We start from the raw sequence: 14,941 nt of genomic DNA on the forward strand, positions 1-14,941 counted from the left end.
TGGAGACAGGCTAGAGAGTGATAAATGGGGGCACACACTACAAGTGTACATTTGAATACCAATATTTAGGAACAGAACACTGTTTCACTTATATATCTATAGTTTGTGGTAAAGACTGCAGTCAAATACATTACATCCAAAGTCATTTAGAACTCCATGGCTAAAATCACACTTTGTATATATTGTGAAATTCTAGAAGAAAAAGGAAGCACTCAAATGCTGAAGCCTGTGTGAAGAGAGTGCAGAGGTTGACCACTGGTGTCAGTGTTTCAGCATTTGATTACCGTAAGTTGGAGAATTGGTGAATCTTGGCAATCAGGAAGAATGTGCAACATAGTAAAATGAAACCAGGTTACACATATTGGTCCATCCATCTTGTTAAAATCTATGATGTCTCTGCATCATTTTAATATGTTCCCCACCTTACCTCAAGGCATAAAGCATGCAAAGAAGGACAAAAATATGCAAACAAGAGGAAATCTGCAGATGCTGGAAATTCAAGCAACACACGCACAAAATGCTGGTGGAACACAGCAGGCCAGGCAGCATCTATAGGGAGAAGCACTGTCGACATTTTGGGCCGAGACGAAGGGTGTCAGCCTGAAACGTCTACAGTGCTTCTCCTTATAGATGCTGCCTGGCCTGCTGCGTTCCACCAGCATTTTTTGTGGGTGTTGCTCAAAAATATGAAATTTTAAAAAATTATTATCTTGGAATCAGTGGCCCTTAGTATTTTGTCCTGGTTCTTGTCTGGCACAAGCAGTAGCTTGCCCAGAGGTCCACTTTTAGCAAGTTTATCCTTCCAAAGCAGAATAGTGTCTTCCTCAATCTGCGTAATTGAAACAATTTGTTAGTTGCCTTTGTAGATGAATATATATAATATGTTTTGAATTTGTATATGAAATATGGGAATTGTTGGCAAAGCCAAATTTAAATTCCTTTTTGGTGACAAGCCTATTTTGGAGAATACTTAAGATTCAATCATAGTGAATACTTAAGTTATGCTGTTGCATGTGTGCCAGAATGAGTAAACGTGGTTTTCCTTCTCCAAAGAATATTAGTTAACCATCTGGGTTTTCATATGGTCCCACTGTTTCATGTTCTCATTACTGATACCAGATTTGTAATTCCAGGTTTATTTTCCAGCAACCTGGAAAATAAACTGTTTATTTTCCAACTTAATTTAAATTTTCCAGCAACCTGGATAAGATTCATACTCATTCTTGGATTTTCAGCTTGGGTCTCCATGGTACAAGTCAGTAATTCACCGCTATACTGTTGAATACATCATTGATGTGAGAAAGGTTAATCTGGAATAAATAACTGCTTAAACTTAAATTGTGAGGAAGACAGTAACTGATGAGAATTACTATGTTATCATTTAGAAAGCCATCAATACTGGAATTTTGGACGGAATAGCTAAGTGTGGAATTGTATTTGATGGATAAAATAATATCAGTTTTAAAAAGTTTTGCTCACTCAAAGATACCTTGAAGTCTCAGGTAGAATACATCACTTGCTATATTTTAGGAGTTTGCTTAAAGCCACCTTAGAAGATGGTCAACTTGTTAACAAATCATATCTTTTGCCACTGATCGATACTTCCAAAACATGTGATCAGTATTATGTTGTAGTGCTTTACTGATTGGGAGATGGATGATGTTTGACTGAATTTATTTCACTCTATGGAATACAACTGGAAAAATGTATGGAGGATTCCTCCTAGCATCTTGGCTAGAGTCAATTAAAGTATCCTGAAACTTAGAAACTCTGATTTATTGATAATAGAATAGTGAAAAGATGTATGGAATAACAAAAATAACTGTACAATGTTTAGATATGCTGGATGTACATGAGAAGATTGAAGCTAACTTGCTCCAAATCGAATGGTCTCTTTTAATTACTAAAATGGTGAAGTCTGAAATGAGTTGTGAGCTGGTAAAAGCAGATCTGAGACATTTAAATAAGGCCTCAACTTCTGGTCTGTTAACATTTTAACTCCTATTAAGATTGGTTAACATACTTAGAGCTCCAGCAAACAAGCATTAGACAAGCACTCAGGCTTCTAATTTTGCTAAATCGAACGTGTTGTTTTTAATGATACCATCTATTTAACCGTTACTAATTTCTGTAGTTGCTATTGTCTTCAAATGTCTCCTTACAAACTTTGATTTTCCCTGAGCATTGACTTCAACACTGAACCTCAACCTAAATTCCTATAACAAGAATGGAAAAGATGTTAAAATACTGCTCCATCTGATGTGTTATAAAAGAGTTTTATGGTTAAAGTCCCTTAATGCACACTTGGATCCATGATAAGCTGTAATGGTATGGTGGTTGAAATTAGGAATCTAGTATTTGGAAATCTGAATGCGATCCATATCCTGATCACGTTATAGTACCACTCACAAAATGCTGGAGGAACTTGGCATCTGTGGAAAAGAGTACCATCGACATTTCAGGCCGAGTAAAACATCAATTGTCCTCTTGTTCCATAAATGCTGCCTGGCCTGCTGAGTTCCTCCAGCATTTTCTGTGTGTTGCTTGGATTTCCAGTATCTGCATATTTTCTCTTGTAAGTTATAGCACTGTATCCTGGTGTTCTAATGCACTGTGATGTATTGTCACCTCTTTTTAAACTGAAGGCCTATTTATATTAAAAATTAGGACATATGGAAGACCATAAACAAGAGATATCTGCAGATGCTGGAAATCTGAGCAAGACACACAAAATGCTTGAAGAACTCAACAGGCCAGGCAGCATCTATTGGGGAAAATAGTGTACTTTTTCTGTATCTATTTCCCCATAGATGCTGCCATAGGGAGGACCATTTCTAGATTTTATTACTTGATATAAGGTTGTCAGTCAAGTCCAGTAATTTCTATTTTGTTATTTTACTTTAAGGACTGGTTATTCTTATAAGGTGGCAGTGGCTCTTTCCTTATTTCTTGGATGGCTGGGAGCAGACAGATTCTACTTGGGGTATCCTGCTTTGGGTAAGGATCATCCATATTTTGAATAGTATAAATTGGTGCTGGTTTTTAATACATGAAATTGCTGTTATTGCTATGAACATTTAAACTTATCTATTTAAATGACAATATGTTTACACAAACCAAGCAATCAATTCAATTGCACCACTTTTTTTCATTATATTTGCAATTTTGTAATGACATTTCTGGATATGATTGTTTAGAAATATAGAAAACCTACAGCACAATACAGGCCCTTTGGCCCACAAAGTTGTGCCGAACATGTCCCTACCTTAGAAATTACTGGGCTTACCTATAGCCCTCTATTTTACTAAGCTCCATGTACCTATCTAAAAGTCTCTTAAAAGACCCTATCGTATCCACCTCCACCACCGTTGCCGGCAGCCCATTCCACGCACTCACCACTCTCTGCGTTTTTTTTAAAAAAAGCTTACTGCTGACATCTCCTCTGTACCTACTCCCCAGCACCTTAAACCTGTGTCCTCTTGTGGCAACCATTTCAGCCCTGGGGAAAAAGCCTCTGACTATCCACATGAACAGTGCCTTCATCATCTTATACACCTCTATCAGGTCACCTCTCATCCTCCGTCACTCCAAGGAGAAAAGGCAGAGTTCACTCAACCTATTCTCATAAGGCATGCTCCCCAATCCAGGCAACATCCTTTGTCAAAACAGATTATGCTTGGAAGAAATACTTGTTTTTATTAACTGATAAATTATTGCAATCTGTGGCCCTAAAGTACAATGTTTTTCATTACCATTATTATAAATAATACTTTAAAGTATTCAATTTGTATTAAAAGCCTGTTCAAGCACACCTTATAAATAGTCTTGCATGCAGTAGGCTTCCCAGTACCTGCAAATGCATAAATCTCCTTTGTCTATCTTGAGTTTGGTTGATTTAGTGTCATTATCATTTAATATCATTTCCATGTTAAAATCTTAATTAATAGAACCCTAGATCATTCAGTTCTTTTTGGTAATTGATTTGTATCTTGCTTCAGTCGAGTTTGGATATGGGTACAACTTGGATTGTGCAGCAATCCCTTATTTTCTACAGTACTGTGCAAAAATCTTTGACACGTATGTATGGCTGAGGTGCCTTAGACTTTTGCACAGTATTGTATTTGTCACTATGGAGCAGAGAGCGAGTTTGTAAATTTGGTGGGAGTAAAGGATGTCAGGAATGGCGAGAGTGTAGCGCCCCAGGAAGGGTGTGGGGCAGGTGGCAGAGAAGGAGGTCCAGGGGTGGGATGGGTGCAGTCACACCCAGTCCTGAGACACTAGGCAAGTTCATTTGATTCTGAGCAATTGGTTTATTGAGGATGCCAGAATGTTGCTCCGGTGCCTCCGGCTCCTTTTCCCAACCATGATTCCCCTCTGCCTGCCCCCTTTGTCCCCTTCCCACTCTCAGTCCACAATAGAGACCCATATCAGAATCAGGTTTAGCATTACTCACATATGTCATAAAATTGTTTTTTGTGTGACGCAGTACAGTGCAATACATTAAATTACTGCAGTATTGTGCATAAGTCATAGGTTCCCTAGCTCTGTGTGTGTGTGTGTGTGTGTGTATTTATATATATTTAAGATTTTTGCAAGTCCTGTACATAAGAACTTGTATTGGAGAACAGAAGCTCCTTTCATTTCCATTGTGCAAACATATTTCACTATGCGGTTGGGCAGATGGTAGTGTTATCTCTGGTCATTCATCTAAGTTCTAATGAGTACAGGTTCAGAGCCATCAAGTACTCCTCATAGATTAACCCTTCATATTTCCAGGATTATTCTCATATATCTCCAAGGACCCTCTCCTTTGTCAGCATATTCCTTCTCAGTTATGGGACCCAGAATTGCTCACAATGCTCCAAATGTGGTCTGACCCAAGTTTCAGCATTCCATCCTTGCCTTTATATTCTAGTCCTCTCAAAATGAATGCTGATATTTTATTTGCCTTCCTTACTACTGACTGAACCTGCAAGTTAATCTTTAGAGAATCTTGCACAACGGTTCCCAAGTCCCTTTACATCTGTGATTTCTGAATTTGCTTCCAATTTAGAAAATATTTTGTCTTTATTACTTCTACTAAAGTGCATGACTGTACACTTCGCTGCACTGTGCTCTATCTGCTACTCGGTCTTTTAGAGGAGATGGGGTATGTTTTATGGTTAACTCAGAATGTGCACAGACATGGCGGTTTTCTGTCTCAGTCCTGCTCAGACAACCTCAACCATCTAGTGGTCAAATGTCGTCCATTTTATCTGCTGAGGGTCTTTTCTGCCTTCATCCTGCTAGCGGTGTACATTCCCCCTTAGGCCAACGTCAGACAGTCTGTGGAGGAGCTGAGCACCATAATCAGGAAGCACGAAACAGCACGCCCTGATACCTTCCCTATCATTGTGGGTGTTTCAATCAGGCTGGTTTGAAGTCTCTGAACAGCTACCACCAACATCTCACCTTTGAAACCAGAGGAGCCAATACACTTGATCACTGTTATACCACTATCAAGAACGCTTACCATGCCATACCCTACATACAGTTTGAAAAGTCCAATTAGTTTGAGTTGGTGTACTTCTCCCAGCATGTTGGCAATATCTAAAGACCACAGCACCAGTGGCGTGGATCAAGAAGGTAGAGGAGTGCTTACAGGACTGCTTTGAATTGGTGAAATGGACATTATTCAGGGATTTGTGTCCAAATTTGAAGGAATAAGTCACAGTTGTCACCAACGTCATCAAGACCTGTGTGGATGAGTGTGCCTTCGAGAACATACTGGACTTATGGGCTACTGAACATACTGGGCTAGATCTCTCAGTAGACTACAAATCTCCTGGTTCATACACGGTTTTTGGTTTCGGTATGTCCAGTATGTTCTCGAAGAGCATTCAAGATCAATCATCCAGAACCATAAAGGAAGTCCAGGGTTGATGTACCAAAGACTATTTTAAGGACAGCAAAACAATTCTGTTTGAAGTTAGAGACAGTACTTGGATGCACATCAGCTCTGGCAGTCTCTGCAAACCATTATTTTCAACAAGGTGAAAGCTAACATCATGAATAGCTGTGATGTTTCACTCACAGATGATCTCACTGCCTTTCATGCACACTTTGAAAGGGAGAATAAAACTACACCTGTGCAATTCCTGCAACATCTGATGATGCTGTGATCTCTGTCTCAGAGGCCTACGTCAGAACATCTTTCAAGGGGGTGAACCCTCACAAGGTGTCAGGTCCTGATGGTGTACCTGGCAGGACATTGAAAAGCTGTGCCAATGACCTGGCAGGAGAGTTCAAAAACATCTTCAATCTATCTCTGCTGCAGTTGGAGGTTCCACCTGCTTCAAAAGAGTGACAATCATACCAGTGCCCTAGAAGAGCAAGATAAGCTGCCTTGATAACTGTTGCCTAGTTCCACATGCACCTACTGTGATGAAGTGCTTTGAGAGATTGGTCTAGGCTAGAATCAATTCCTACCTGAGCAAGTTCCTGGACCCACTGTAATTTGCCTACTGCCACGTTATGTCTACAGCAGATGCAATCTCGCTCTCCACTTGGCCTTGGATCACCTCAGCAATAGCAGTATGGCGTCAAGCTGCTGTTTATTGATTTCAACTCGGCACTCAACACAGTCATGCCCTCAGTACTAACCAACAAGGTCCAAAACCTGGGGCTCTGTACTCCCTCTGCAACTGGGTAACACTGGTACACCTCAAGGATACATGCTTAGCCCACTGCTGTACTCTCTCTACACCCATGACTGTGTGGTTAGGCACAACTCAGACGCCATCTATAAATTTGCTGCTGACACAATTATTGTTAGAATTTCAGATGTTGACGAGGCATGCAGAAGTGAGATAGGGCAGCTGGTTGAGTGGTGTTGCAACAACAACCTTGCAGTCAACGTCAATAAGACCAAGGAGTTGATTGTGGACTTCAGAACGGGGAAGTCAGGAATACACACGCCACTCCTCATTGAGGGATCGGCAGTGGAAAGGTGAGCAGTCTCAAGTTTCTGGCTGGCAGCATCTCTGAAGATCTATTCTGGGTCCAACATATTGGTGGAATTACAAAGGCACAACAGTGGCTATAATTCATTAGGAATTTGAGGAGATTTGGTATGTCAGCCAAGGTGCTTTGCAAATTTCTACTGAAGGCCCCCTTTATTGCCTCTTTGCCTTCTGTCAGTAAGCCTGTCTTATATCTACTTTATTATCTTTCCTATAACACCATGGCTCCTATCTTGTTTAGCAACCTTGTGTGTGACACCTTGTCAAAAGCTTTCTGTAAATCCAAGGTAACAGGTGAAAGGAAAATATTAAATCACACCATCCTTTTTGCATAATCCTAACACTTTAAAGCACAAATTTTTAAAATAAACTTTTTGAAAGTAACTTACTGTAAGTAATATTTGATATTAGATTTGGCAAACTTTAATGATTCTAATTACATAATTTATACTTTATTTGCTACAAATGAGTTTTTAATGATATGCAAATCTATAATCACTGCTTAGAAATCTTTCTGCCCCAAGAAGCTAATTTTATATGATTAAATTATAATTCTCTCAGATGATATAAAATGGTAATCAATTTAAAACAGAGCATTAAAAACTGCTGTTTTAAAAAAATTCAACAACCATAAGCCTTGGATGTTCCAGTACTTCAACTAACATTTTAATAATATTATTAAAAATTTCTATTTTCTGATTTGCTATCTGAGAATTCCTCAAAGTGATTGGCTGTGCAGGCAGTTTAGTGATACCGTTCTCACTGCATTCCAAGGCTTCAATTGAACTGATGCTTTGTAGAAAACGATATCAAAAACTGGTAATTGGTTAGGAGGTAGGTGATAGAGAAGGGAAAATAGGGTTTGTTCTTTGGTGCCATCTAACAAGTGTTTTGGCAATATAAGAGAGTTGCATAGCTGATGACCTGAAATCCAGAGTGGGATGGATTGATTGCACACATTGGCAAGGATGCACTTAACTGAGGATAACATCAAGGAACCTCAGTGGAAAACTCTCTACAGGCCAGAACAGAACTTAGCATAAAGGAAGATAATTAAGATTATTGGGAGCTTATTTTTCTCAGTTCTAGAACATTGTTGTTTCCCAGGGCAGTATATTAAGCTAGCCATCTTCATTTTCAACAATGACTTCTCCTTAATTGTGAAGTTGGTATTGGGATGCTTTTTACGTAAAGCTCAACTTAATTTGCAGCATCTCAGCTAATAAGTCAACCCATGCTTATATGTTGATCTGGAGACAAGCAAGCATAAGCTGTTGAATAGCAAACAATAGTCACAACTCCTGAAGTATTGACTGACTGGAGGAGAGAGTTAGCTGCCATCCCTGGCATTTCGTGACTGAGTTCACAATATTCAATGTAATGGACATTGCTGATGCCTGGAAATTAAAATTGAACAACAGAAATACTGTAGCTACAAAAACAAATAGGTTTAGGGGTCCATTTCTGTGCTGTACGACTTGGATGAAAAGTTGGATGTTTGACTTGTTAGAAACCATACCACCGCCTGGAATACTTAAACCAGGTGTGAAATGCAATACCTTCCATTTGCCTGAATGAGTGCAGATTCAGTGAACTTGATGGTAATCAACACATAGACTGGTTGACTGGCAGTCCCTTCACCATTCTCTTTTGCCTCTACTGTTGACTGACTGATTACAATGTTTGCATTGCAGCTCAGCGTCTCATAAACCCAGGAACCCTATCATGTTCATTCCTCCTGGAAAACAGTCTTGATTTGGGTGGATTGCTTTCTTTCATCAATACATCTATTTTCTGAAGCCCTTTATCTACAAAAGAACTGCTTGTGTACTTTCTCTGAGTGGGCATAGAGGTTAGTAAAAAGAGCAGCTAACCCAGAGCCCGGGCTAATAGTGGTAGGTGGTAAATACTGGTCTTCTGTGCAATGAGGCCTACAAGTAACATTTTTATGAATGTCATGTTTGCATGTGAGGTTAATTTAATAGATACATGTGGATGTTTGTGGGGAGCTATAGAGGGTGAAAGGCAGATTTTTAAAAAGTGGCTAAAACAGTGACAGATGGTGTGCAATGTAAGTAAATGTGAGGTCATAATTTTTAAATACCAAGAAGACAAATCTGTATGTTTGGCAGCATTCCAGGAGCAGTGGACAAGTAATGTTATTTTAGTGCATAAATTAATTAAGTCTAGAACTTAAATGTAAACAATCACGAGGGCTAATGGTCAATTGACTTTTTTCCCCTCAAGGTTTTCATTCAGAAATGCAGGAATTGTGTTTTGGTAATATAACATTTTAGAATCAATCTAGAACACTTATTTAGTTTAAACTTAACCTTTAATTTTTAAACTACGCACGTACGCATGCGCATCCTACATATATTCATATAGTACCGTGCAAAACTCTTAGGCACATATCTGTAGCTCAGGTCCCTAAGGCTTCTGTACACTACATTATTTGTCAATGTGAAGTGGAGAGCAAGTTTTAAAATCTGGTGGGAGCAAATACTGTTGGTTTGGCGAGGGTGTGGCACAGCAAGAGAAGTTTGGGACGGGTGACAGAGAAGGACTGCCAGGGCAAGTGATGGCATGGGAGCAGATAGACCTAGTCCTGAAACACAAGGCAAGTTCTTTTGATTCCAAAGAATTGGTTTATTGATCATTACAGAATGTCTTTCTGGTGCTTCCTGCTCCCTCCACTCCTTGCCCCCCTTCCCACACTCAGTCCACAATAGAGACCTTTATCAGAATCAGACTTACCATCACTCATATATGTCATATGTGAATTATGAAGTATCATAGTCGGGAAAGGGAGAGGGGAGGGTTCAGGAAGCACCAGAGAAACATTCTGTAATGATCAATAAACCGACTGTTTGGAATCATATTAACTTGTCTGGTACCTCAGTGCTGAATGTGTCTGCACCTGAGCCAACTCCCACCCTGGCACTTTTCTACCATCTGTCCCAAGACTCTGGCACTCTACCCCTGCCATTCCCAACATCTTTACGTTTGACCAGATTTACAAACTTGCTCTGTTTTGATAAATACAATACTGGGCAAAGGTCTAAGACACCCTAGCTGCTAGCTATATATGTATTGCCTAAGAGTTTTGCACGAGTGCGCGCACATTCACGTACACACACCTTTTTTATGGCATAGTTACTCATCATCAATGTATTTTCCCAAGATTGAACCTATTAGTTACACAGAATAAAAGGTTCCAAGTAGTCAATATTTGAAAATTCCACAGATATAACCCAGTCAGTTAAGAAATTTCTCCTAATTTTCTCTCCAACGCAGTTAGTTTGAGACGATGATATTCACCAATGAGGGCTGTGAAAACTTAAGAGAATGACCATGAAAGATAGGGTTAAAAACTATATTTAAAAAAAGGAGCTGGTCAGTATTTTTAAAGAGCAAACACGAGGAAAGCTGCAGATGCTGGAAATTCGAACAACACACACAAAATGCTGGTAGAACACAGCAGGCTAGGCAGCATCTATAGGGAGAAGCGCTGTTGACGTTTTGGGCCGAGACCCTTGTCGACATCGCTTCTCCCTATAGATGCTGCCTAGCCTGCTGTGTTCTACCAGCATTTTGTGTGTGTTGTGGTCAGTATTTTATTGCTTTTATTCAGATGTCATGCAACTGAAGTTCTTTTGTTTGGATTATCAGAAAGAGGAATTGGAAAAATGAGAGTTTCAGTGTTTGGCTAGTAGGATGGGATGTGTGAATTGTGTCTCATAAGGAGGAAAGAAGGGATGACTAATTCAGAGAATCAGAGATGATGAATGAGGCAGATCTTGCACAGCCTGTGCTTTAAGGGACATCTTCACAGCTTCGGGTCTATTGAAAACATCACCACTGATCAGGGCCAATGGCAGACACATGAATCAAGATTTCAGATGTAGCGATAGAGTGAGTAATATCTTGAGTAACGTGGTCAATCCTTTTAAATAGGATATCCAAATAGTAGCTTTAATTTAAGTAGTTTGCCATTATTTCACATGGAACGTACTTCTGAAGGGAATGGAGATGATAATGAAACATAAGATTTGAATTTTAGGTGCAGTGATGGCGACTTCTGACTTTCCTATGAAGAGAAAAGTCTTGACAAAGAGAGCATTGTGGGTTAATATTTTGAAATGTTGAAATGAGGAATGAGAACTGGAGAAAGTGGTTTAAGAGATGCTTTATCTATTTAATCCTTGTGGATGTTAGATCTGTATGTTTTAAATCAAGTCTGAGGAGGTAGTCTGCAGGGAAGACATCAGTACTTATCTTCACTATCCAGTTTGATCCTAGATAATGACTAGTTTAGGAAAGTATACTGAGATTACTAGAACGTAAATGATTCTAGCCAGAACTGGAGATGAATAACCAAGCCAGCTGTATGCCACATACAGTCATGTATGCACTGAGTAAACATAGATAAGGAATTACATTGGAAGACTGCCCAACACTGAAGCGTTATACTATGTGACTACAGCACTAAGCATGCAGGTACAGACTCAGCCAATAAATAAATACAGTCATGTAAAGCCAAGGCAATTAGAATAGAAACAATTTTTTTTCTGGGACTGATGCAGAAATAAATAGAATTGGAAGGGCCTGTTCTTGGTTGTATTGTTATGTGCCAATGCAAGCAAACTACTGAGTACCATGAAAATGAAAACAGATTGTGTAGTATATGATGTTTCTATAACTGGACAGCCAAGAGCGTGGACATAATTATACCACTGTTATGAGGGTTCACCAAGCGTTAAAATAAGATACATTAACAGCCTAGATTAGACAGACAAAGCAAAAACAAATGACATAAACCTTGTTCGCATGTACCAGCATTCAGGGCAGAAGGGCAGTGATTGTTGCTATGTAGTGTATATGGAATCAAAAGAAGTAGTGACAGTTTGGCTGAATGGTGATGTGGGTATGTCAGTAAAGGCTGCTGTGGATGCCAAAAGTGGTCAGAGCCTACAATCAAAACAATATGCTTACAGTGCAAGAAAGCGTATACGGCATATCCTGTGATTCAGAAATTAGATTCTTATCACTTGGATTTGAAAACGAAACTACACCAACGTGACAAGATGCACATCACTTTTACCTTCTTGACAGAAGGGCTGGTAGTGTTTAGTCTTAATCCAGATCATTTGCTGCTAGAGTTTTGATCTCTATGTCAAAAAGAATTGAGACTATTTTGAAATGATGATAAAGCTAGAAATGTATTGAATTCCTTTTAAAATTAAAAACCTCTAAGGAAACAAAAAGTAAACCATTGGCCTCTGAAACTGAGGTTACATGCACAGTGATGTTTAATATATTTGTCTTTGCAGCCTAGTGTAATGCTCTGTCAAGTAACATGGTGAATTTATCGTATATACACTCAGTGGCCACTTTATTAGGTACACCTGCTCGCTAATGCGAATATCTAATCAGCCAATCATATGGTAGCAACCCAATGCATAAAAGCATGCATACACGGTCAAGAAGTTCAGATGTTGTTCAGACCAAATATCAGAATGCAGAAGAAATGTGATCTAAGTGGCATGATTGATGGTACCAGACAGGGATGTTTCTGTATCCCAGAATCTGCTGATTTCCTGGGATTTTCATGCACACAAACTCTAAAGTTTACAGAAAACTAGAAAAAACATCCAGTGAGCGGCAGTTCTGAGGGTGAAAAGACCCTGTTAATGAGAGAGGTCAGAGGAGAATGGCCAGCCTGGTTCAAGCTGACAGGAAGGTGGCAGTAACTCAGATAACCACAAGTTACAGCAGTGATGCGCAGAAGAGCTTTTCTGAATGCATAGCATGTCAAACCTTGAAGTGGCTGGGCTACAGCAGCAGAAGACCATGGACATACACCCAGTGGCCACTTTATTAGGTACAGGATGTACAGAATGCTGTAACTAGCATTATAAATGTGTTTATGCAGTAAGTTTTGCAGATATTTGGCTATTCTGAAAATTGGAGACAATTTCAGTTCAACTCTGGGTCCATCTTAAAATGTATTGTTCTCTGTCTAATTATGGTACTGCATGCACCTATTCTGAATTGAATCCTATCTTCCCTTGCCCATAGTGGCACAGTCCAGTGGAAACCTAGCTCAGCTTTTAAACCTGAAGAGCACAAAATATGTATGTAGGATCATATGATATAGGAGCAGAATTAGGGCATTTGGCCCATTAAGTCTGTACTGCCATTCAATCATGACTCATTGTCCCACCTTCACCCTGTAACCCTTTCTCCCATTACCAATAAAGAACCTGTCAGTATCCGCTTTAAATACAGCCATTGACTTGGCCTCCAGATCATTCTGAGGCAATGAATTCTACAGATAACCACTCCTTGCTTAAGAAACTCATCTCAGTTTTAAAGGGACATCCCTTTATTCTGAGGTCGTGCTGTTGAATCCAAGACTTTTCTAACTCTCCGCTTCCACTATATCATGGCCTTCCAGTATCCATTACAGACAGTTTTGTTGCCTACCACTAAATCAACTTAAATACATCATTTTTTGGGACGTTAGAAATGTATTTACTATTTCTACTCAATAATTAACAGTCAATTGGTACTTGTTGAGTAGTATGTCAAAGAAATGTTGGATGAAATGAAACCTTTCCAGACTGTGAATATGTTCGTTCTTTTTTTTAATTTCAGTTATTTTCTGTTTCTTCACAATTCTTCCCAGTCTGATATCCAGAGCTTTGTATGCGGTCTCCCCCTGCAATCTGAGAATATGCTGACTTGCATTTTCTTACCATCTCCAAGATTAGCATCTTTTTCCTGAATCATGATTCCATGTATGATAGTTTTGACTAGCATCAGCAGTTTGTTTAAATTTATCACATTGAATGATTGACAGTGGAAGTGATTAATCTAGCCAAGTGCAAAATATTTGTCGTCTTTTGCAGTGTTCTTGCACACTATCAGCAGGAACTGTCAGCAGTGGTAGTTAGCCAAATGTAGGCCATTTCTAACGACATTGAAACTGTTTGAATTGTGATAACAATTTAGCAGTATTCATTTGCTTATTTTGCTAGTAGTAGGCAGCCATCGATCCCAGGGGATCATGGGTTTGTGCCTCTGGTGGACTGTGTCCTTTCTAGGGTGCAAGCCTGGGCAGAAGATTTGAAGAACTGGCTGTTGCCCTTGCAACGGGTTTTCCTTCTCCACGTCATTGATGTAGTCCCACGGAAGGGCAAGCGTCAGTACAGCTTGGCACTAGTGTTGTTGCAGAGGTTGCCAGAGCGAAGCTGTAAACAACATCAAACTGCCTTGGGGACCCTGGTTCCGGATTTCTTCCTCGGGGTTTACTCCCATGGGTGGGTATGGCCACAAGGCAACAGAGGTTTAGAATCAGAGTTCTCCTTTTCCTTGGCGGGCTGCGCCCAAGGCTGATGAGCCCCACCTGCCCAAAGCAACAGGCTTAGAGGCACTAGTGTCCACCTTTGCCCATTCTCTCGTGAGTGGAAACAGTTCTGCCAGGCCTAGAAGCTAAGCCAGACATGAAGGCCAAGAATTGGACTAGGTTGTCAGAGGCTGTTAGAAACACATGCCATTTGGAGCACTTTATAGGTAGTGGGAGCTTATCCCTGCTACCACCCTGGCTATGACAACCTTAGGAACCTTATTTTGCTACTGTTTGCTTTTTTACACAGATTTTTACTGTTGAATTCTGTTTCACATATTATCATATAGACTACTGGATTACATACAAGTTAATGCCAATACTGTTACCTTTATTTAATTCACTTAACTTTACTTGCTGTAATTTGTTGTGGTTTGCTACTACTTGTTGTGGTTCAGAAAATATCACAATGTACTCAATTGTGTGCATAATGGAAGATTATTTGTATCTTTTTATAATAAAGATGGTGGTGAAAATTTTGCTTAAATGCTCAACCAATGACGTACCCCCTCATCTATGAAGTAAATGC

General features: G+C 39.6%; 1 protein-coding gene across 2 annotated transcripts in view; it reads left to right on the forward strand.

Annotated features, from left to right (window-relative positions):
• Window positions 1–14,941, forward strand: part of tm2d1 (TM2 domain containing 1) — a 54,244-nt gene that overhangs the window by 7,851 nt on the left and 31,452 nt on the right. For both annotated transcript variants that reach the window (XM_073063057.1, XM_073063058.1), the window contains exon 4: window positions 2,906–2,997. In XM_073063057.1, the coding sequence (XP_072919158.1) occupies window positions 2,906–2,997 (92 nt within the window). The remainder of the gene's footprint in view (window positions 1–2,905; window positions 2,998–14,941) is intronic.

Source organism: Hemitrygon akajei, chromosome 12, assembly GCF_048418815.1.
Source record: "Hemitrygon akajei chromosome 12, sHemAka1.3, whole genome shotgun sequence".
Lineage (NCBI taxonomy): Eukaryota > Metazoa > Chordata > Chondrichthyes > Myliobatiformes > Dasyatidae > Hemitrygon > Hemitrygon akajei.